Genomic DNA, 24,728 nt, shown 5'->3' with positions numbered 1-24,728 from the left:
ATGTTGTACATATCAGTTTTCAGTGTGAATTTATAGGGCATCATTTGACAAAATGTTGACATACATTGAGTTTTTTTAGCCTGAGTCTGAGTTTTTTTATGTCATGTCTGTTTTCTTGAAATTGTAGTTCATTGAACACTATTGTAGAGTTTTGTGACACTGTTTGGAATGACACCAAATGCAGTCCCAACACAGTCTAGCTGCCACTGTACATTTGCAGTGTGAAAAGGAAAAGAAGGAGCACCTGACTTAAGCAGGTCACCAGATAAGGTAAGCAGGCTCATACTGACACCACATTGTTCTGAGAAACGTGGTGTTGTGAAAGATTATAAGTCGGACAAAGAGTCAGGTTGATGAAGTGTGTGTTGTTTGTGGTTTTGCCAAGAATATATATCATGTTATTAAATGTCAGAACATTCAAAGGCAACAAAACTATAGTTCCAAAGAAAATGTTCAGAGAAAAACTTTTGATATTATACAAAAACAAATAAATCAAACTACAGTGGCATGCATCACATTATACGGGTGATTTAATTGTAGAAACAAGATTTGGGGTGGATCTTGAAAATTCCTGAGTAGAAGGTGGAGGTTTAGGGGTTCTTCAGAAGAATGTGAAGGTGTTTGTGGTTCATAGGAGAATGTTTTATTTTTACACTGGTGACAACCTTTTTTAAAAATGTTAATGATTTACAGATCAGGACAAAATAGGCCCTCCGATGGACTGGTGGCATGTCCAGGGTGTATCCCACCTCAGTCTCACCCAATGACGACTGGGAAAAGCTCCAGTCCTCACCCTACACCCCCCACCCCATGACCCTTAATTGGAATAAACAGGTATAGAAAATGAATGAACGAGTGAATGAATGAGTTATTCAGAAGTAAAAGAGCTGCAGCAGCAAATACACACATCGATCAGGTTTTAGTTTAGACTTTGTGTTGTGTGGGCCGCCAGAAGAGGAGGTACTGCTGGCCCACCACCAGAGGGCGCCCTGCCTGAAGTGCGGGCTTCAGGCACGAGAGGGCGCTGCCGCCACGGACACAACTGGGACAGCTGTCAAGAGATAATGAGTGACAGCTGTCACCCATCTGATCTACATCATCTCACTCCATAAAGACCGGACGTCATCTCCACCTGATTGCCGAGATATCATCTACCTGTGAAGGTAATATTCTCTGCTGTGTCAGAACTGTGACTTACGTGTGATCTGTTTGCAGCCGTTTTCCTGTGGAGCCTTGTCAGCTGATTGGTGGTTTATGAGAGTGCCGACGTCTTCGCCTCTCACTCCTTCCAGATAAGTGCTTTAACAGGAGCTGCACATGTGTGTGATTAGAGGTGGAGGTGACTTTCCACCTTCTGACTGTTTTTGTTGCTGGGTGTGCACACACCCACATCTCACTGTTTGTGCTCCTCGTCAGCAGTACCAGATCCAACAGTCGGGGACAGTGATCACCTGGGAATTCGGGACTTGGCAGCTCCAGTATTCACCGGGTTCTGTGGCGGTGGAAATCGTGTGGTTCCGGCTCTTCTCAGGACAGACGTCTTCTATCCTCGAGCCTGCCCACATGTCACCTTTGTGAATTGACTATAATCAGATTCTGAGATTGTCTGTATATTCATTGTGCACATTCACAACATTAAATTGTTACCTTTTGGCTCATCTATTTACCGTTCATTTGCGCCCCCTGTTGTGGGTCCGTGTCACTACACTTTCCCCAACAGGATATCTCGGCACCGTCATGGATCCCGAGGGGCGTCAACCATCTGTTGGACAGCCAATGGAAGAGCAGGGTGCACCGGCGTCGGCTGGAGGCGTGATTGGTGGGTTGCAGCACATCCTCACCACCTTTACCGCTCGGATGGACCTGATGACCGAGCAGCACATCATCCTCAATCGCAGGATGGAGGCTCTCACCGCACAGGTGGAAGCGGGCGCTCAGGGCGCTGCTGCAGCTCCTCCTCCTGCTGACCCGGTGCCGAATACAGACGTTCCACTGGTCGTTCAATGACCCCCCCCAACCATCCCCTTGAGCATACATAAGCCCCCCAGAGCCGTACGGAGGTTGTGTGGAGACGTGCACGGACTTTCTTATGCAGTGTTCGCTCGTCTTTGCACAACGTCCAGTGATGTACGCGTCTGATGCCAGCAAGGTGGCTTACGTGATTAATTTGTTTCGAGGTGAGGCACGCGCTTGGGCTACAGCGCTTTGGGAACAAAGTTCACGGCTCCTTGCCTCTTATACTGGGTTTGTGAGGGAGCTCAGAACTGTTTTTGATCACCCTAACAAAGGAGAGACCGCTTCAACAGTGCTGATGTCAATGCGACAGGGGCGCCAGCGCGCAGCCGAATATGCAGTCGACTTCTGCATCGTCAAGGTCTGGCTGGAATAACGTTGCGCTCCGCGCCGCCTTCATAAACGGACTGTCGTCGGTCCTGAAGGAGCACCTGGTAGCTAAGGAAGAACCGCGGGATTTAGATGGGCTTATCGATCTTGTTATACGTTAGACAATCGCTTGGAGGAACGCCGTCGGGAGTGAGGCGAAGGACGTGGCCGGGCACGCGCCGTCCCTCTCCCTTCCGGGTTCAAAAAGGTTCCGCCCTCCCCACGCTCCACAGCCGCAGCGCTCCGTGGGGCAACAGCTCCCCCTGCTGACGTTGCTAGGGAGACGCACAGGGCCAAAATGAGAACAACTGACAGAATGAGGAGGCTGGTCCGTGGGGAGTGTTTTCTCTGCAGCTCAAAAGAGCACATACAGAAACCTGCCCCAAATGGCCAAAACAACAACACCCGCCCTTAGAGACTGGGCTAAGGGGCGGTCATAACATTCACGTGGGACACACACATATTGCCACACGACTCCCAGTTACAATCCTGAGTGGGGATTTAACCCTTCAAGCCCCAGCACTGGTGGACACGGGGTCAGAAGGGAATCTGCTAGACAGCAGATGGGCAAGGGAGGTAGGGCTCCCTCTGGTGGCGCTTCCTTTGCCATTGCAGGTGCGGGCACTAGATGGCACCCTTCTCCCTTTAATCATGCACAAGACACAACCTGTAACTCTGGTGGTGTCTGGGAATCATCGGGAGGAGATCGAGTTTTTTGTGACTCCTTCTACCTCCCGCGTGATTTTGGGCTTCCCGTGGATGTTGAAACACAATCCCCGGATTGATTGGCCATCTGGGGTGGTGGTTCAGTGGAGCGAAACCTGCCATCGGGCGTGTTTAGGATCCTCGGTTCCTCCCGGTTTACATGCTAAGGAGGAGGTCAAAGTCCCTCCCAATCTGACGGCGGTGCCGGTTGAGTACCACAATCTTGCTGATGTCTTCAGCAAGGATCTGGCACTCGCCCTTCCCCCGCACCGTCCGTACGATTGTGCCATTGATCTGATTCCAGGCGTTGAGTTCCCATCCAGCAGGCTGTACAACCTCTCACGACCTGAGCGTGAATCAATGGAGACCTACATCCGGGACTCATTAGCTGCCGGGCTGATCCGGAACTCCACCTCCCCGATGGGTGCAGGTTTCTTTTTTGTGGCCAAGAAAGATGGCGGACTCCGTCCATGCATTGATTACAGGGGGCTGAATGAAATCACGGTTCGCAACCGATACCCGTTGCCGTTGTTAGATTCCGTGTTCACCCCCCTGCATGGAGCCAAAATCTTTACTAAGCTGGATCTTAGGAATGCGTATAACCTGGTTCGGATCCGGAAGGGAGACGAATGGAAGACGGCATTTAACACCCCGTTAGGTCACTTTGAGTACCTGGTCATGCCGTTTGGCCTCACCAACGCCCCCGCGACGTTCCAAGCCTTGGTTAACGATGTCTTGCGGGACTTCCTGCACCGATTCGTCTTCGTATATCTGGACGATATACTCATCTTTTCTCCGGATCCTGAGACCCATGTCCGACATGTACGTCAGGTCCTGCAGCGGTTGTTGGAGAACCGGCTGTTTGTGAAGGGCGAGAAGTGTGAGTTTCACCGCACCTCTTTGTCCTTCCTGGGGTTCATCATCTCCTCCAACTCCGTCACCCCTGATGCGGCTAAGGTTGCGGCGGTGAGAGACTGGCCCCAACCAACAAGCCGTAGGAAGCTGCAACAGTTCCTCGGCTTTGCAAATTTCTACAGGAGGTTCATTAAGGGCTACAGTCAGGTAGTTAGCCCCCTGACAGCCCTGACCTCTCCAAAAGTCCCCTTCACCTGGTCGGATCGGTGCGAAGCCGCGTTCAAGGAGTTGAAGCGCCGGTTCTCGTCTGCACCAGTTCTGGTGCAGCCCGACCCTAGCCGCCAGTTTGTGATTGAAGTGGACGCCTCTGACTCAGGGATAGGAGCCGTGCTATCCCAGAGCGGGGAGACCGATAAGGTTCTTCACCCGTGTGCCTACTTTTCTCGCAGGTTGACCCCCGCGGAACGGAACTATGACGTCGGCAATCGAGAACTCCTTGCAGTGAAAGAGGCTCTTGAGGAGTGGAGACACCTGTTGGAGGGAGCGTCTGTGCTGTTCACGGTTTTCACTGACCATCGGAACCTGGAGTATATCAGGACCGCCAGGCAGCTGAACCCCAGGCAAGCCCGCTGGTCACTGTTCTTCGGACGTTTTGACTTCCGGATCACCTATCGCCCCGGGACCAAGAACCAGAGATCGGATGCCTTGTCCCGGGTACACGAAGATGAAGTCAAAACTGTGCTCCACCGGATCCCATCATTCCGGAGTCCACTATCGTGGCCACCCTCACCTGGGACGTGGAGAAGACTGTCCGGGAGGCCCTGGCACGGAGCCCGGACCCCGGAACTGGTCCGAAGAATCGTCTGTACGTCCCACCAGAGGCCAGAGCTGCAGTCTTGGACTTCTGTCACGGTTCCAAGCTCTTCTGTCATCCAGGGGTGCGAAGGACCGTGGCAGTTGTCCGGCAGCGCTTCTGGTGGGCGTCTATGGAGGCCGACGTCCGGGAGTACATCCAGGCCTGCACCACCTGTGCCAGGGGCAAGGCAGACCACAAAAGGTCCCAAGGACTTCTCCAGCCTCTTCCTGTGCCTCATCGCCCCTGGTCCCATATCGGCCTGGATTTCGTAACGGGCCTCCCGCCGTCCCAGGGCAACACCACCATCTTCACGATAGTGGACCGATTCTCCAAGGCGGCCCACTTCTTGGCCCTCCCGAAGCTCCCAACAGCCCAGGAGACAGCAGACCTCCTTTGGAACAGATATCAGCTGCTGCTTTGAGGACACGAGGTTCCTTAGTGTGAAGGTTGTAGGCAATGCTTTAAAGTTATAAGTTTAAACTACTTTAACTGAAATCACTACAAGGATCACTGTTGGTGCATTAATTTGAGCTTGTGTTTAATTCTTCTTAGCAGAGCAAATTAAGAACTTGAATTAGGGGAGGTGATGCTCTAGTGGTTAAGCGTTGGGCTTGAGACCAGAGGCTCCTCGGTTCAAATCCTTGCCTGACCTTGGTCCTTAATCCCCTAGTTGCTCCCGGTGTGTAGCGAGTGCCTTGTATGGCAGCACCCTCACATCAGGTAATGTGAGGGATTATTGTAAAGCGCTTTGAGCATCTGATGCAGATGGAAAAGTGCTATATACAACCCCAATTCCAATGAAGTTGGGACATTGTGTAAAATGTAAATAAAAACAGAATACAGTCATTTGCAAATCCTCTTCAACCTATATTCCATTGAATACACCACAAAGACAAGATGTTTAATGTTCAAACTGATAAACTTTATTGTTTTTGTGCAAATATTTGCTCATTTTGAAATGGATACCTGCAACACATTTCACAAAAGCTGGGACAGTGGTAGATTTACCACTGTGTTACATCACCTTTCCTTCTAACAACACTCCATAAGGGAACTGAGGACACTAATTGTTGAAGCTTTGTAGGTGAAATTCTGTCCCATTCTTGCTTGATGTACGACTTCAGTTGTTCAACAGTCCGGGGTCTCCGTTGTCCTATTTTTCACTTCATAATGCGCCACACATTTTCAGTGGGCGACAGGTCTGGACTGCAGGCAGGCCAGTCTAGTACCCGTGTAGCGGCTGCACTCTGCGTTGTGTTGTTATGACTCCGCCCATTCGCTCCCCTCGGGACGCGAATTCACAAGCTCCGGCATGGGACTCGGACTCTCTAACCAGAAGGCTAAAACCCAGGGCTCTGGCCTTGTGACCAGAGAATCCTTTTTTGAGCTGTTGGGAGTGAGGTTTACTAACTATACTCAACAAAAATATAAACGCAACACTTTTGGTTTTGCTCCCATTTTGTATGAGATGAACTCAAAGATCTAAAACTTTTTCCACATACACAATATCACCATTTCCCTCAAATATTGTTCACAAACCACTCTAAATCTGTGATAGTGAGCACTTCTCCTTTGCTGAGATAATCCATCCCACCTCACAGATGTGCCATACCAAGATGCTGATTAGACACCATGATTAGTGCACAGGTGTGCCTTAGACTGCCCACAATAAAAGGCCACTCTGAAAGGTGCAGTTTTATCACAAAGCACAATGCCACAGATGTTGCAAGATTTGAGGGAGTGTGCAATTGGCATGCTGACAGCAGGAATGTCAACCAGAGCTGTTGCTCGTGTATTGAATGTTCATTTCTCTACCATAAGCCGTCTCCAAAGGCGTTTCAGAGAATTTGGCAGTACATCCAACCAGCCTCACAACCGCAGACCACGTGTAACCACACCAGCCCAGGACCTCCACATCCAGCATGTTCACCTCCAAGATCGTCTGAGACCAGCCACTCGGACAGCTGCTGGAACAATCGGTTTGCATAACCAAAGAATTTCTGCACAAACTGTCAGAAACTGTCTCAGGGAAGCTCATCTGCATGCTCGTCATCCTCATCGGGGTCTCGACCTGACTCCAGTTCGTCGTCGCAACTTCGCACAGCCATTGAAGAGGAGTGGACCAACATTCCACAGGCCACAATTGACAACCTGATCAACTTTATGCGAAGGAGATGTGTTGCACTGCATGAGCCAAATGGTGGTCACACCAGATACTGACTGGTATCCCCCCCAGTAAAACAAAACTGCACCTTTCAGAGTGGCCTTTTATTGTGGACAGTCTAAGGCACACCTGTGCACTAATCATGGTGTCTAATCAGCATCTTGGTATGGCACACCTGTGAGGTGGGATGGATTATCTCAGCAAAGGAGAAGTGCTCACTATCACAGATTTAGACTGGTTTGTGAACAATATTTGAGGGAAATGGTGATATTGTGTATGTGGAAAAAGTTTTAGATCTTTGAGTTCATCTCATACAAAATGGGAGCAAAACCAAAAGTGTTGCATTTATATTTTTGTTGAGTATACATCTGCACAGCGACACCTGCTGGCCTCCGTTACACTCACCCCCCTAAACTCACTCCCATCCGGGTCCACGGCACCATTGTAGCGACTGCACTCTGCATTGTGTTGTTATGACTCCGCCCATTCGCTCCCCTCAGGACGCTAACTCACGAGCTCCGGCATGGGAGTCGGACTCTCTAACCAGAAGGCTAAAACCCAGAGCTCTGGCCTTGTGACCAGAGAATCCTTTTGAGCTGTTGGGGGTGAGGTTTACTAGCTACATCTGCACAGCGACACCTGCTGGCCTCCATTACACCCGCACTCTTTTACTACAAAGCCACGCTGTTGTAAGACGTGCAGAATGTGGCTTGGCATTGTCTTGCTGAAATAAGCAGGGACATGCCTGAAAAAGACATTGCTTGGATGGCAGCATGTGTTGCTCCAAAACCTGGATGTACCTTTCAGCATTGATGGTGCCATCACAGATGTGTAAGTTGCCCATGCCATGGGCACTAACACACCCCCATACCATCCCAGATGCTGGCTTTTGAACTTTGCGCTGGTAACAATCTGGATGGTCTTTTTCCTCTTTTCTCCGGAGGACATGACGTCCATGATTTCCAAAAACAATTTGAAATGTGAACTCATCAGACCACAGCACACTTCTTCTGTCCATTTCGAATGAGCTCGGGCCCAGAGAAGGCGGCGGCGTTTCTGGATGTTGTTGATATATGGCTTTCGCTTTGCATGGTAGAGTTTTAACTTTCACTTGTAGATGTAGCGACAAACTGTGTTAACTGACAATGGTTTGAGCCCATGCAGTAAGATCCTTTACACAATGATGTCGGTTTTTAATGCAGTGCCACCTGAGGGATCGAAGGTTACGGGCATTCAATGTTGGTTTTTGGCCTTGCCACTTACATGTAGAAAGTTCTCCAGATTTTCTGAAACTTCTGATTATATTATGGACTGTAGATGATGGAATCCCTAAATTCCTTGCAATTGAACGTTGAGAAATATTGTTCTTAAACTGTTGGACTACTTTTTCACGCAGTTGTTCACAAAGTGGTGATCCTCGCCCCATCTTTGTTTGTGAACAGCTGAGACTTTTGGGGATGCTCCTTTTATACCCAATCATGACACTCACCTGTTTCCAATTAGATGTTCTTTGTGCATTTGTCAACTTTCCCAGTCTTTTGTTTCCCCCGTCCCAACTTTTTTGAAATGTGATGCAGGCATCCATTTCAAAATGAGCAAACATTTGCTCAAAAACAAAAAAGTCTATCAGTTTGAACATTTAATATCTTGTCTTTGTGGGGCATTCAATTGAATATCAGTTGAAGAGGATTTGCAAATCATTGTATTCTGTTTTTATTTACATTTTACACAATGTCTCAACTCCACTGGGATTGGGGTTGTAAATGCAGTCCATTTACTGCTTGAATGACCAAAATACAAGGTTAGGCTGAAAAGTTCTAAGGCTCACCATGAAGGAGTAACGCAAGTTCAGTGAAACTTGACATGCATCAAGTTAAACTCTTCTGATTACTAACTGTGTTGTTTATTTGCAGGTTATATACTATTTTATGGTTCACAGCTGAGTTTGAATGTTCGTGGTAGCGGGTTGCAGTGAAAACGGACAAAATCTGGCATTGTGGTGTCATTAAGTACCTGCATTCATGGACATTCATGCCGATATGGTTGCGACATTAGGGGATAATGCTCCCTCCATATCTACAGTGCAAAAGTGGGCAGCTGAATTTAAGAGGGGTAGAGAGAGTCTTGAATACGACCCAAGGTCTGGACGGCCTGTAACAGCTACAACCAAGAAAAACATTGACCTTGTTCGTGAAATGGAGATGGACGACAGGCAATTGATGATAAATCAGCTAGCAGATGCTGTGGGAATATCCTGTGAAAGAGTTGAACACATTCTGCATGAAGAACTTGGCATGTCAAAGGTTTCTGCTCAGTGGGTGCCACGTCTTCTGACGTGATCAAAAACGTATCAGACTGGTCATGCCAAAGACGAACTTGGAATGTTTTGAAGAGTATCCAGCTGATTACATGGAACGTTTTCTTACCCAGGATGAGTGTTGGGTTCACCATTTTGAACCAGAGACAAAAAGACAATTAATGCAGTGGAAACACCCAGGGTCAGCACCTCAAAAGAAAGCCAAGGTTGTTTCATCTGTTGGGAAGGTCATGGGCTCAGTTTTCTGGGATGCCAAGGGCATTATGTTTGTGCACTACCTTAAAAAGGGATAAACCATCAACGGAGAGTACTATTCTAACCTAGTGAGACAGTTACGCCAGGCTATAAATAAGAAACGTCCAGGAAAACTGAGGAAAGGAGTGTTGTTCCATCAAGACAATGCCCCAGCTCACAAGTCAGTGGTGGCCATGGCTACTGTGCATGAATGTGGCTTCGAACTGGTAGATCACCCACCATACTCCCCTGACTTGGCACCCTCGGACTTCCATCTGTTTCCAAACCTGAAAAAACTTAGCGGGGAAGCAATATCAGAGTGATGATGAGGTGATAGCTGCCGTTGAGGACTATTTCGACTCCTAGTCATAGTCATAGTGAGCCTTAGAACTTTTCAGCCTTCCCTCGTATAGATAAGAGTTTGACTCCATATGTGTGTTTTAGGCTACCTGTCTGTGTCCTTGGACATAAGATTTCATCCGCTAACATCCCAGTCCACCCTGCTGTAAATGGGTAGCCTCTGGTGGGGAAATAGCCTGCAGTGGGCTGGCATCTGGGGGGAATCATAGGCTGTCGTTCGCTTCAATGAACACTACGACATTCAGGGGGAAACCAGCAGACCGGTGGGCCTCAGGGCCTGTGTAGGAGAGCAGTGTTAGAAACAGCTGTTGTTTGACGTGGACCCTCAGTGAAGAGTGGATTCCACTCAACTTCCCACAATGGGAGTGAAGTGGGTGATGGGTAACCATGGGACAGCATCTGTTATGAAGATCAAATAACATGATCACCAATTTATGACCAACACACCATTTTATTGTATTGTTGTTGTGTGTTGTTGTGTTGTGTAAGTCTTCACCACACACTCTTATACACCAGATACCATATACAACTTAAATGAAGGTATGATCCCGATACTGCTTGCAAGGCCATAGCCAGAAATTCATTATTCTTTTTATTGAGTGGTGGGGAGGGTGGCCCAGTGTCCACTAGATGTCACCATTTGTAATGTTTCAAGCATTTTGAAGCAGAATCTTTTGCTGAATCAGGTGTTAAATTTGGCATTTCATGTGTTTAAATAACTAATTATTTTCATTTAATTGATCAACAGATTAATGAGATTCCAACTTTCAAAAATCGTAATTTCTACCATCATACATGTGAGGTATTTCTGAAAGTGCTTGTACTAGAAATTTGCATCCCTAGCTATGCTTTGGAATATGTGCGTGCAATTTTCTGTCAAGTCAATGAATGGCATCTTACACAGCATTAACATTTCTTTATATTGCATGTAAATTCAGTTCAGTTCAGTTTATTTACAGAGCATCAAACCATGTCACCTCAAAAACTGATACACAAGTTAGGTGGCAACCTTCATGAGAAAGCAATTGGTGAAGGTGCTCAGCATTTCAGCAATTAATTCACCTGCTATACATGTACATATGGAGAGTGATACATTATATCTGTATATATTTATATAGAGAGATATCTATAGATATATTGGTTGAATTATTACTTGAATAAGACAGTAGTGGTGTTTTATGTAGCCAGTTTGTTTGCAAACAGGCTACATAAAATATGGGACTGGGAGTAAAAATAGCAGTGGCTTTCCAATAAACATATTTTGTAACAAGGAGAGACCCTCGATTTACACTCCTATCCTCACCTATAGTTATAAACTTTTAGTTATGGCTGAAAGAAGAAGGGTAAAAATCCAAGTGGCTGAAATGAGATTCCCCCGTGGGGTATCTGAGCATACACTCAGTAACAGGGTGAAAAGGTCGATTATCCAGGAAGGACACGGCCTAGAGAAGCTGCTTCTTCGTGTTGAAACGAACCAAATGAGGTGGTTCAGGCACCTGGTGAGGATGCCCCCTGGTTGTCTCCCTAGGCAGGTCTTCAAGTCATGTCCAACTGCGAAGAGGCCCCGGGGAAGACCCAGGGCATGCTGGAGGGATTATATGGTATTTCCCATCCAGTTTGGGAATACCTCAGGATCCCCTAGGACAAGCTAGAGAATGTGGCATAGGATAGGTAAGTGTGGGATAGTGTACCGTCATTGCGACCTGGACCTGGATAAGTGGCAGAAAATAAATTAATATTTTTGAAAACTGTCCATCTAAAATAAAATCAGCCACAAAATCAGAGTTGGATCAAAAAAAATTCAAGCAGTAGTCACCTCTTGCAAATACAGTGGTATGTAAAAGTTTTGGCACCCCTGGTGATTTCCATGATTTTCCTTTATAAATCATTGGTTGTATGGATCAGCAATTACAGTTAAATATATTGTGTAGCAGACAAACAGTGATATTTGAGAAGTGAAATGAAGTTTCTAGTATTTACAGAAAGTGTGCAATAATTATTTAAACAAAATTAGGCAGGTGCATAAATTTGGGCATCCTTGTCATTTTATTGATTTGAATACATTTAGCACTAATTACTGGAACACAAAATTGGTTTGGTAAGCTCATTAACCCTTGACTTCCTTACACAGGTGAATCCAATCATGAGAAAGGGTATTTAAGGTGGCCATTTGCAAATGTTTCCCCTCTTTGCATCTCTTCTAATGAGTGGCAACATGGGAGCCTCTAAACAACTCTTAAATGACCTGAAAACAAAGATTGTTCAACGTCATGGTTTAGGGGAAGAATACAAAAAGCTATCTCAGAGATTTCAGCTGTCAGTTTCCACTGTGAGGAACATAGTGAGGAAATGGAAGACCACAGGCACAGTACTACTTAAGGCCCGAAGTGGCAGGCCAAGCAAAATCTCAGATGAGCTGTAGAGAAGTATGGTAAGAACAATCATAGTCAACCTACAACATGAACTTGCTGCAGATAGTGTCTCTATGCATCGTTCAACTATACAGCGCACTTTGCACAAGGAGATGCTGGATGAAAGTAATGCAGAGGAAGCCTTTTCTGCATACACGCCACAAACAGAGTTGCTTGAGGTATGCTAAAGCACATTTATGTTGTGAAAGTGTCGTGACACAGACCCACAACAGGGGGCGTTAATGAACGGACAATGGATAAGCCAAAAAGTAACAATTTAATGTTGTGAATCACACAACGACGTACAGACAATACAATACAGTGACTGTCAATCATACACCAGGTGACGTGTGGGCCTCTCCTCGAAACAAATTGATCACATAAGCCACCCGGCTGGCGTCTGCTGCGTACATGACGGGACGCTGTGAAAAGACGAGTGAGCACTGCATCAAGAAGTCCGCGCACGTCTCCACACAGCCTCCGTACGGCTCCGGAGGACTTATGTATGCTTCAGGGGAAGGTGGGGGGGTTCGTTGAACGACCAGCGGAATGTCTGTTTCTGGCACACGGTCAGCAGGAGGAGGTGCTGCAGCAGCGCCCTGAGCACGCGCTTGAGAGCCTCCATCCTACGATTGAGAACACTGCTCTGCTCGGTAATTAAGTCCAACCGAGTGGTAAAGGCGGTTAAGATGTGCTGCAGCTCACCCAACACGCCTCCTGCTGGCACCTGTGCACCTCGCTCTCCCATTGGCTGTTCAAGCGATGGTTGACGCCCCTCGGGATCCATGACGCTGGCCGAGAAATCCTGTTGTGAAAGTGTCGTGACACGGACCCACAACAGGGGGCGTTAATGAACGGACAACGGATAAGCCAAAAAGTAACAATTTAATGTTGTGAATCACACAACGACGTACAGACAATACAATACAGTGACTGTCAATCATACACCAGGTGACGTGTGGGCAGGCTCGACGATAGAAGACGCCTGGCGAGAGAAAAGCCGGATCCACACAGCTTCCACCGCCAACGGAGCTGAAGAACACCGGAGCCGCCAAGCCCTGCGCCCCAGGTGGCCGCTGTCTTCAGCAGTCAGACCCGGTACTGCTGGCAGAGAACAGAGACAGTCCAGATGAGTGTGAAGTCGCACACTCAGTAATCCCACAGTCTGTATTCAGTAAAGGAGGGAGAACCTCCACCTCCAATCACACACTCGTGCAGCTCCTGTCTAACCACTTATCTGGTTGGAGTGTGAAGCGAAGCTGTCGCTGATCACACCAAACGCCAATCTCACAGATAAGGACACACCACAGGAAAACGGCTGCAAAGAAGTACAGATTATTACTCAATGTTTTTGAGTCAGCAGAGAAAGTTACCTGATTGGTAGTTGATTTCTCGGCGGGGAGGTGGAGTTGCAGTCCGGCCTTTATGGTGGTGGTGATGAGTAGTGGATGAGTGACAGCTGGTACGGATGATGAGTGACAGCTGTCACTCCTGGTCGCTCCGACGCCCTCTCGTGCTTGAAGCCCGCACTTCAAGCAGGGCGCCATCTTGTGGTGGTGGGCCAGCAGTACCTCCTCTTCAGCAGCCCACACAACAATTTAGACAAGCCAGCTTCATTTTGGAATAAGGTGCTGTGGACTGATGAAACTAAAATTGAGTTATTTCAACATAACAAGGGGCGGTATGCATGGATGAAAAAGAACGCAGCATTCCAAGAAAAACACTTGCTACCTACAGTAAAATTTGGAGGTGGTTCCATCATGCTGTGGGGCTGTGTGGCCAGTGCAGGTACTGTGAATCTTGTTAAAGTTGAGGGTCACATGGATTCCAGTCAATATCAGCAGATTCTTGAGAGCAGTGTTCAAGAATCAGTGACAAAGGTGAAGTTGTGCCAGGGCTGGATCTTTCAACAAGACAACGACCCTAAACACTGCTCAAAATCTACTAAGGCATTCATGCAGAGGAACAAGTACAATGTTCTGGAATGGCCATCTCAGTGTCCAGACCTGAATATTATTGAAAATCTGTGGTGTAATTTTAAGTGGGCCGTCCATGTTCGGAAACCAACAAACCTGAGATGTTTAGTAAAGAGGTATGGTTCAAAATACCTTCAGTCAGAGTTCAGACTCTCATTGGAAGCTATAGGAAGTGTTTAGAGGCTGTTACTTCTGCAAAAGGAGGTTCTACTAAATATTGATGTATTTTTTCTGTTGGAGTGCCCAAATTTATGCACCTGCCTAATTTTGTTTAAAGAATTATTGCGCACTTTCTCTAAATCCTATAAACTTCATTTCACTTCTCAGATATCATTGTGTTTGTCTGCTATATGATATAATTAACTGAAATTGCTGATCCAAACAACCAATGATTTATAAAGGAAAATCATGGAAATCATCAGGGGTGCCCAAACTTTTACATACAGTACCACTGTATTCAAAAGCACACCATTAAACTGACACTTAACAAATTTGGGACTTTGTCAAGCAATTGTCAAATGTACTTGATTTACATTTTTGCATCAAAATAACTCGATAAAAAGTTAATCATACAAATCCTGCAAAATCATAAATTCTTATGACATCATTATAGTTATAAGTACACTTTCTTCTGTCACATTTTTAGTACTGTTTTTATTTTGTGCAAAAAAAAAATGCAGCAAGACAAACAGTATGCAAATGTTTTTTTTTTTTAATGCGTGCAGAAGTTAAATGCAGCTAGTTTTATGCCCCAGACATCATGCGCCTCAAATAATGTTATGCAATAAGAGCAAACTTACACATAAGCAAAGACACTGAAAGAGCCAATGTTGACACAGCAGAGGAGGGTGGAAAACAGGAGCTCTCACTTTGCCGCGAGTCCTGTGGACCACACAAATCAGCAAACAGCATTGCTGACTGCTGACATAAATACAGAACTGAATATATGCTGGTTCAAGCAATATTCTGACTGCACTGAACAGGAAAGTACAGCCACCAAAAGAGACCACAAAGTGTAGGAATATATTCAAAACACAAGGAGATTTGGAAGAAGGTCATGGGTTCAAGTCCCGCCTTTGGCCTTTCTGTGTGGAGTTTGCGTGTTCTCCCCGTTTTTGCGTGGGTTCTCTCCGGGTGGTCTGGTTTCCTTCCACATCCAAAGACACGCAAGTTGGGTGGATTTGATACTTTAAATTGTCCATAGGTGTGCTTGCGTCTGTCAATGTGTCTGTTTGTCTATATGTGGCCCTGCGACAGACTGGCGTCCTGTCCAGGATGTACCCTGCGGCCTGCCTCACACTCTATGACTGCTGGGATAGGCTCCAGCGACCCTTAATTGGAGTAAGCGGTGAAGAGAGTGAGTGAGTGAGTAGATTTGGAATTGAGAGAGCTTTATTAATATTATTTACATATGCACATGCATACAAATTAAAAAAAAAAAAAACTCATCACCATTTGGAAATTATATATGAAAGACCAAATGCTAAATGGCGTGAGTCATCTAATGGTCATTTTGCTAGCTATACACAAAAGTGACAGTTTGTGGTTAAACCAATCAGAATGAAATTTATTGCCAAGTAAGTTATCACATACAAGGAATTTGTTCTGGTGTCATTGGTGCATAAACAGGAATAAAAAGAAAAGGAAAAGAATACTTCTATAAGAGGTAATTGGCGCATAAACAATAACAAAAATAACAGAAAAAAATACTTCTGTAAGAAGTGAAGGAGTCAAATAGACAAAATGGGCAAAACTTTGTTGACTGTCAAATATAACATAGTGGAATGGGGCTGTGCAAAGGCATGCAGATGTACAGTACCTGTCAGTGCAGTGATGATCAATCTGTACTTTGTGGGAGTCGGGGGACAGGGTAAATGGGGGGTTCTGGCATTATTTATAAGTCGAGCTGTGGCCGGAAAGAAGCTGTTTTTGTGTCTTAAGGTTTTAGTCCTGATGGACCTCAGCTGTTTGCCAGAGGGGAGGGTGACAAAAAGTTTGTGTCCTGGGTGAGAGGGGTCAGCCACTATCTTCCTTGCTCGCCTCAGGGCCCTGGAGATGTACAGGTCATGGAGGGATGGCAGATTGCAGTTGATCACCTTCTCTGCTGCATGGATGATACGCTGCAGTCCCATGTTGCAACCCCAATCCAGCTGAGTGTTTATAGAACTTTAGGTTTTATATACTAGTTATTATTTTTACAAACAAATTTCAAGATATTCGATGCTAAATTATCTGTAAATGATCAAGACATGAAAGGTTATTTTATATGCTAACCCAAACTGTCAAATACATGGTGAATGGTGCACAGGTAGCCTGAACCAGGGACCTTCTGTTTGGGAGGCAACCGAGCTGATCTTTTGCACCACTGTGCAGTCCCCCACTCCTTCTTCACAGCTAATAATGAAAAATTAAAATTGCTAAATTTAAATGAATATCCAAACAGCATATATAACAAGAAAGCCATCTGAGAATTTTCTTAATATGAAAGGTGTTACAGGACTTGTTCACAAATAAATAAATAAATACAGGACCCAAGTTTTCCAATGCAGATTCAAACCACATATGGCGGTGGAATGAAATGTGATTCAAAACGCATTTTTGTTAATCCATTTCAATCTAAACATTTCAGTGGCTCAAACTGGATTTCAAAGTGTCCTCTGCATCACTCACATGAATAACATTGATATAGGACCAGAGAGAAGGTTAGATGATTCAAGGTATCTTACATGTGGAGTTGGAATAAGCAGAAAAAAAATCCAAGAAAACAGTCAAAAACAACAGAGCATGGAGGAGAAAAATAAACCGTGGGCAGACAAAGAAAGAAAGTGGCTGTTAGCTATCTGGGCTCCACATAACCATTTCGGACAGAAACAGGCACAGTTTGTTGTTGTTCATATCTGGGCGTAGTTTACCATAGCAATCAATATGGATAAAACTATGTTATGTGGAAACACAGATCAAATCTGGTTACTTGCTTTATATAATGTGGACAGTCAATCTGTGAGATCTGATGTGAATCAAATTTGCAATAAATCCCATTTGAACTGACAGTGTAAACAAGACCCATAAAAGATAAGCAGTGGATATTTTGCCGGATACGGCAAACGCACACCTAGCGCTATTTGACCAGATCTCCTCGCTGATTGGCTAGTTCAAATGACGTCATCGCAAAGTTTTATTTCAGTTTATTTGACAAAGTTGAACTGGACGATATTTCGCCGTACGCGGCCACAGCAAAATGGCGGGTTGCGCTGTTTTGCCGGCCATCTAAATTTATTCACAATGGAACGGAATGGCTGCAGCTGGGCGGGAACTTAAAGGCGATCAGAGTTTAAGATCTCCTTATTTCACATTCACGATAGTAGCTCGATATTGGATATTGATTTTCATTATTGAAAATTGGCATATTTTACCATTCACTATTTTCAGAGGTGGACTGATCGAAGGTTTTGTAGACATGACAGAGAAAAAACAGGATAAATACACATGCTGACGTGGACTTCTGTAGTTTCGTTTTTATTCTGTCTTGAATTTGCAGGTTTTATTTGTCATACCCACCCAACACAGAAAATTACAAAGACTGCAAAAATGATTTCCACTGTGCCTGAAATTATTTCCACCAGCACTTTTCGCCATGCGGTTGAAATAGCTCAAGGGATTCTCGGACGATAAAAGCAGCTCAAAAACGTGGCATAGCTGTGCCTGAACTTATTTCCGCCGTGTGACGAAAATTATTTCCACCGTGCCCGAAATTATTTCCACGGTGTAGCAAAAAGTGCCGGTGGAAATAATTTTCGCCACACGGTGGAAATAATTTCGGGTATGGCTATGTCACGTTTGTGAGCTGCTTTTAGCGTTCGAGAATCAGTCGAACTGCTTTTTGCGTCCGAGAATCCCTCCGCCAGTAGGTGATTTTCTGTTCCGATTCAAACGACTTTATGGCAACCAAAACGGCATCTAAAGATGAAAAATTAGCACCAACACTCAATGCCGAGGACAGCGCCATGTTGAAATACCCTCTGCAATGACGTCATTTGAACTAGGCAATCAGCGAGGAGATCCGATCAAATAGCGCTAGGTGTGTGTTTGCCGTATCAGGTGTCCCGTCGAGATGAGGTGAACGTCGAGATGAGGTGCGTCGCGCTACTGCGCATGCGTGCGCATGTGCACATCGCTCTACCCCAGATTTGAAGATGTCACCCGTCGAGATGAGGTGCCTCGCGCAACTGCACATGGGGAGATGATATAAATCGCTTGACGTGCAACTGTGCATGCTCATTTTGTTTTTCCGTCAGTTTTTTTTTTATTAATTGTATTCAGTGTATTTACAGCCTAGTAAGTAAAACATTTTCTGTATTTTACATTAGGAGCATAAATGTATGTATATGTATATTTTGCCTGTAGAAGTAAGGTAACTCCAGGTTAAAAATACTTACATTACTATGTTCGGATGAACAATTTATTTACTTGCCCATCAAAATAAGCGAACTTCGTCAAGTAATTTTTTCAGTGCACACATATGCAGTTCCGCGAGGCACCTCATCTCGACAGAACACCGGCAAAATAATCCACTTTGTAAAAGATAAACATTTACAAAGCTGCTTGACCCTCACAATATGGCCGCTATCAGCAAAGGAACAGAAAGTTGTAGTGACTCCTCTTCTCTGGAGACAATCTCTGACACCCCACCATAACTGTTCTTGGAATGTATTTGACCAGTAGTGAAATTCCTGCAGCGTCAGCTGGAATTCGTATCCTTTATAAAGCGTAACCGGCTGTGCGTCGCCTTCTTCAGAGTGGAGAAACAGTCTGTGCTAAACCGTTAACCAGTTTCCAGCCACAGTCACAACAAAATGACCACCGCCGCCCAGCCCATATTCTCTAAGGGAGAGGACTGTAAAGCCGGCTGGCACGACGCTGACGCCGGTTACGACGACACCGACACGCACCTGGAGATCATGGGCAAGCCCGTGATGGAGCGCTGGGAGACCCCGTACATGCACTCTCTGGCGACCGTGGCGGCATCCAAAGGTATAAAACTAGTTTGCATCAAGCTCAAGCGATCGGATTCCATTATCGGACAAACTATGTATTTGTTCAACCGTGTCCGTCAATTGAATCACGAGATAGTTTAAAATTGAATGGCAACAGTCGCACTAGTCATGCATTATAAAAGTAGAAAACAATGTGGCCTTGCAGTGGATAGTAAAATATAAGTTAGTATATTACAGTTTGAAAGTGTTTAAAAACATATAAACACTTAAAATTCAAGGAGGGAAAATCTGTATTTTTCTGAGTTTTGAAAGAAACAAATGTGGTTTGTGCTGTTGCTTATGGGCTTTTATTTTATTTTTAAGTTATATGTATTAATTAACCAGGTCATATCAGACTCAACATCAGAGGTCTCAAACCTCAAAGAAAGGGCTGAGAGGGTGCAGATGGAATCAGTGAAATCACCTGCTGGATTGCGTGGTTGCACAGAAAACCTGCATCCTCTCGGCCCTTTCTGGAACCGGTTTGAGACCTCTGCTCTACATTTTTAAATCTGTGTGTGTGTGTGTGTGTGTGTGTGTGTGTGTGTGTGTGTGTGTGTGTGTGTGTGTGTGTGTGTTAAAGTAGCATGAGCTGTGCCAGCAATGCAACAGCTGTTGCTTATGGGAACTGTCCAAGATCTCTGCTGGTGTTAAAATAGATTCAATCCACAAACTCTCACAAAGGCACGAGGGAGGGCAGTTAGCATGCGTGGAGTTTGAACCATGACCCCTCTGCTCTGAAAACAAGTACATTATTTAAAAATCGTCATGGTGTTAAATCAACTCCGTCTTAGTTGGAAAAATAATGAATCAGAGCGTATGGGCTATTTGGAGAAAGTGAGCTGAATAGATCTGGGGTGCTTTCACTAGAGGAATGGTTGGAAAACTTTGACTTTGGTATTTCATATTTGTTCCATTTCTATTTTATTACAATTAAGAATAAATAATTTGCAAGACCATATGAGAGCAATTGGTGCAGTTGTGTTGCTTTGTTGTTTTTGTAGGTGGTCGGGTTCTGGAGATCGGTTTTGGCATGGCCATTGCCGCCACTAAGATAGAGTCCTTCCCTGTCGAGGAGCACTGGCTCATCGAGTGCAATGATGGAGTCTTTGTCAGACTGCAGGACTGGGCAAAGTCTCAGCCACATAAAGTCAGTACAGCTGATACTGTCACAAATATCACCATCATTAATTGTGCTATAAGTATTTTAATGGCTGCCTTCTGTTGCGTTATGTTGTGTTTTTCCTATTTTATTTAAAGGTAGTTTTAATGATTGGCTCCTGTGTTGCTGCAGGTCTTCCCTCTGAAGGGCCTGTGGGAGGATGTTGTTCCCACTCTGCCTGACAATCACTTTGATGGTACGAAATTAAAAACGGAGGGTGAATTCTGAGATTTCCACTTTACACACAACTCAGGGTGCAATTGTTTAATTTACCAAAATCCTGCAAGACCCTAATATGGTCCATCATCTGTCCAGAGGTCATTGAAATCAGGTCAGAAATGACAGGGCCATCACACAGCGGTTGAATGAGAAAAGGCAGGGGAAAAAAGCAGCAGAAACACCAGTAAATAATTTGTATCTTGTCTTTCCCTCGTCTCTCTCTCTCTCAGGTATCCTGTATGATACGTACCCTCTAACAGAGGGCACATGGCACACTCACCAGTTTAACTTCATTAAGGTAGGAGGTTAAACATGATATCTGATCATCTGGAAGGCTCTGTGAAACTTTCACAGAATGTTAAATTACAGACAGCATCTGTACATGATGTAAATAGCGGAAGCAAAATAAGGTGCATGTGTGATTGAATGCTTAAATTACCTGTGAAATCTAAGATGAAATGATAAGGCTTTTAAACATATAACAACCCATTGCCCCTAACAACTAAAAGCACTTGGTCTTACTGCCATGCCTCCACGAGAACACATTCCAGCACCAGTCACTGAGTACTTAGATTTTTTACCCAAGTCCAACAAATGGCCATTGGATATTGCGAAGACCTGACGTCCATCCGTCTGTCCGTCTGTGTTCAGCATAAGTCCAATTCTATTACTGCCACAGTCTTCAAATTCACAGGGAACATTCTTGGGACACAGACCTTGGACAAGTTTGAATGTGGCTAACCTAGACATATTTTAACAGGTTAAAAACTTTTTTCTTTTTTCCCCGTCTGTATATATAGTAATGGTAAATGCCACACTGGCAGAACCATTTATGAACATTAATACACATATATGCAATTTATTCTTGCAAGACAGAAGGTGTGTGTGTGTGTGTGTGTGTGTGTGTGTGTGTGTGTGTGTGTGTGTGTGTGTGTGTGTGTGTGTGTGTGTGTGTGTGTGTGTGTGTGTGTGTGTGTGTGTGTGTGTGAGACCCCCATCCACCCTTCCTGATCAGCCTTCAACATCCTACTCAAAGCCAACCGACAGCGTGTATCAGGAAGGGCCGACCACCAAAACAACATGAAGACATCCAAGAACAAACGACAAGTGGTGAAGCCAGTAACTGAAGTGAGACACAGAGGAGACGGGGCCTCAACCATACAACCTACCAGGACAAACAACCACACATGAACAAACAGTGACAGCAACAGTCTGTTGTCTAATTAGTGAGCATCCGTACCCTAATCTAGGACACCAGAGTGTTAATCCCTTGAGAGCACCCAAAACCGAATTGTGGTGACAGCCAGAAACGCACAACCGTCCACACACAGAGACCCAGATCACAGCTAAATATCCAATCACTACTGTGGCTGGTTTGTTGGGCCAAGACTAAAGTATAGAACCTTACCATATGACATGGACCACTCCAGCAAGTTGAAGCCATACGGCCGGCCGCGAGCGACGACGACGGGCCCAGGATGTGGGGCCCCAAGAGAAACCAGGACAAAAGGGCAGCAGAAGGGCACAGGGGCCAGGAAAGGGCAGCCCCCAGAGCCACTGGGGCAGACGACGAACCAACGGGGGTGCGGCCCGACAGCACCGGAATGCACCCCCCACTCCACCCCACCCAAGGGAGCGCACAGGGCACCGGCAGAGCCCACCAATGGGGGGGACCCCAGAACCACACCACCAGGGCCACGGCCCCCATAGGCGGGAGCGAGCAGCAGCAAGAATGGGGGGGGCAAAGGAGCCACCGCAACCGAATCCAAAACACGGGCAGGGACCACCGAGCCATACGAGGGTGGGGCCCAGCCCCCAGTCAAGAGGTTAAAAACTAACATTCTGTTTGAACCTGTTCCGCTTGGTTTTTGAGTGGCGTGCGTGATGTCGGTGGCTAGTCTCTCCAAAACCGCTTCGTTTTGAGTGTTTATATAAATGTTTCTCATATATTATGTAAAAGCTAGCAAGAAATAAATGCTTCTAAAACCAAAAACGGCATTTTTGGAACCTATTAACACCTCTGTACTTATTTCACAGACGACAGCATGGTGACGTCACAGGCTGAAATTTGTCTCAATATCAGCAAATGCACAGAGGCTGATCTACAAATATTCCTTGATTTGCATAACTTCCATTTTGTCAAAAGCTCATGTACACACACACGCAAAGCCTCCTGCAGATGCTGTTAAAATGTAAATATTGTTTTTGATTGACTGATTAAAAGGGGCTTCATGGAACATGTACAAACTGTATGTAAGACAACATAATCTTAATAATTAAACAACTGCAAATTATAAAGAACACAAGGCACGTACAACCGAGGGTATTTTAGCATTGCATTATTTTTGTACTTTACAATAATATGAGTTTTAATGTGAAAATGCTAGTGTTTAAACTGTATCATTGAGCTACAGTTAAGAACACATATATGGCAAATACAAAGTGCTTTTAGTTTGTATCCCATCCCTTTGTGTCTCTGCAGGGTCATGCTCACAGGCTCCTGAAAAGTGGCGGCGTGCTCACCTACTGCAACTTGACCTCTTGGGGCGAGTTGCTCAAAACTAAATACGACAACATTGAGAAGTTGTTTGAGGTTGGTCACGTTCACATCCACATGGAGGAAAGATTGATCTCTGCCACGATTTGTTTGAAATGGAGCTTTTTTTTCTTATGTGCAACAAAAACGTCTGCACAAGAGGTGGTGCTAACATGTCAAAAGGTCTTACCACCACAGTTGTGTATATATGAAGCATTTATAATATTTGAGTGTTTCAGATGCACAGTCAGTGTAATCTGCTTCAGAGTGCCCTGAAAAACATGTTGCTATAACTTAAAAGTTAATGATAAACGGCATCAGCTACAGGAAGCTGATAAGACTGCATCACAGTAACCCAGGCTGTTTGTTAATAATTTTTAGGAAACCCAGGTTCCTCATCTGGTCCAAGCCGGCTTCAAGAAGGAGAAGATTAGTACATCCACCATGGACATTGACCCACCCAAAGAATGCAAATATTATTCCTTCCATAAGATGATAACACCCACCATTGTTAAAGATTAAAGTCTGAAGATATGGCTCAAAGATTATTTTGTCTGTACATAGCACCTTGACACACTGTTTAAACTGTGCTTGCTACTTTTCAATAAACAAGCTCCACGCCGCCAATTTACATTGTTGTACTTATGCTTTTATTGGTAACATTTTACGAAAATGGTACATGGACACTAATGCAGGAAAATCATTAACTAACAGGTAAATAGTTTATTTAGGTGTTTAATAATCATGTATTAATGGTTTGACGTTAGTTAAAAGAGTAATAAGAATTAACTGAGAATGAATCAAGTTAATTTTGTTTAGACAGATAGTTAATGCAGTCATACAAGCCCAATTCCAATGAAGTTGGGACATTGTGTAAAATGTAAATAAAAACAAAATGCAATGATTTGCAAATCCTCTTCAACATATATTCAATTGAATACACCACAAAGACAAGATATTTAATGTTCAAACTGATCAACTTTATAGTTTTCATGCAAATATTTGCTCATTTTGAAATGGATGCCTGCAACATGTTTAAAAAAGCTGGGACAGTGGTATGTTTACCACTGTGTTACATCAGCTTTCCTTCTAACAACACTCAATAAGCGATTGGGAACTGAGGACACTAATTGTTGAAGCTTTGTAGGTGGAATTCTTTCCCATTCTTGCTTGATGTATGACTTCAGTTGCTCAACAGTTAGGGGTCTCCGTTGTCCTATTTTTCGCTTCATAATGCGCCACACATTTTCAACGGACGACAGGTCTGGACTGCAGGCAGGCCAGTCTAGTACCTGCACTCTTTTCCTACAAAGCCACGTTGTAACACGTGCAAAATGTGGCTTGGCATTGTCTTGCTGAAAAAAGCAGGGACGTCCCTGAAAAAGACGTTGCTTGGATGGCAGCATGTGTTGCTCCAAAACCTGGATGTACAGTAGTGTTCAGAATAATAGTATTGCTATGTGACTAAAAAGATTAATCCAGGTTTTGAGTAACAAGGTACCAGTAGATTCTCACAAA

The 24,728-nt window shown here is 44.9% G+C and overlaps 2 protein-coding genes across 2 annotated transcripts in view; one reads left to right on the top strand and one right to left on the bottom strand.

The window, feature by feature from the left end:
- Positions 1-17,590: 17,590 nt before the first annotated feature.
- Positions 17,591-24,728, bottom strand: part of ndufs7 (NADH:ubiquinone oxidoreductase core subunit S7) — a 33,224-nt gene continuing 26,086 nt past the window's right edge. Inside the window, exon 9 of the mRNA XM_034180079.1 lies at positions 17,591-17,601. The gene's annotated coding sequence lies outside the window, so the exon portion shown is untranslated. The remainder of the gene's footprint in view (positions 17,602-24,728) is intronic.
- gamt (guanidinoacetate N-methyltransferase) lies at positions 19,016-23,831 on the top strand. The gene is made up of 6 exons (XM_034180076.1): positions 19,016-19,291; positions 20,298-20,443; positions 20,588-20,651; positions 20,905-20,972; positions 23,157-23,267; positions 23,592-23,831. The coding sequence occupies exons 1-6, from the start codon at positions 19,114-19,116 to the stop codon at positions 23,730-23,732; spliced, it is 708 nt and encodes a 235-aa protein (XP_034035967.1). The 5' UTR covers positions 19,016-19,113; the 3' UTR covers positions 23,733-23,831.

Source organism: Thalassophryne amazonica, chromosome 10 (assembly GCF_902500255.1).
Source record: "Thalassophryne amazonica chromosome 10, fThaAma1.1, whole genome shotgun sequence".
NCBI classification, from domain to species: Eukaryota; Metazoa; Chordata; class Actinopteri; order Batrachoidiformes; family Batrachoididae; genus Thalassophryne; species Thalassophryne amazonica.
The sequence above is the reverse complement of the archived record's forward strand: the minus strand, read 5'-3'. Positions and strand labels throughout refer to the sequence as shown.

Bases quoted from the DNA above. Each gene is read 5' to 3' on its own strand.
- gamt (XM_034180076.1), top strand. From the start codon at position 19,114: ATGACCACCGCCGCCCAGCCCATATTCTCTAAGGGAGAGGACTGTAAA. The intron at 20,444-20,587 runs GTCAGTACAGCT...GTGTTGCTGCAG, and splicing joins CAAAGTCTCAGCCACATAAA to GTCTTCCCTCTGAAGGGCCT. The intron at 20,973-23,156 runs GTAGGAGGTTAA...GTGTCTCTGCAG, and splicing joins ACCAGTTTAACTTCATTAAG to GGTCATGCTCACAGGCTCCT.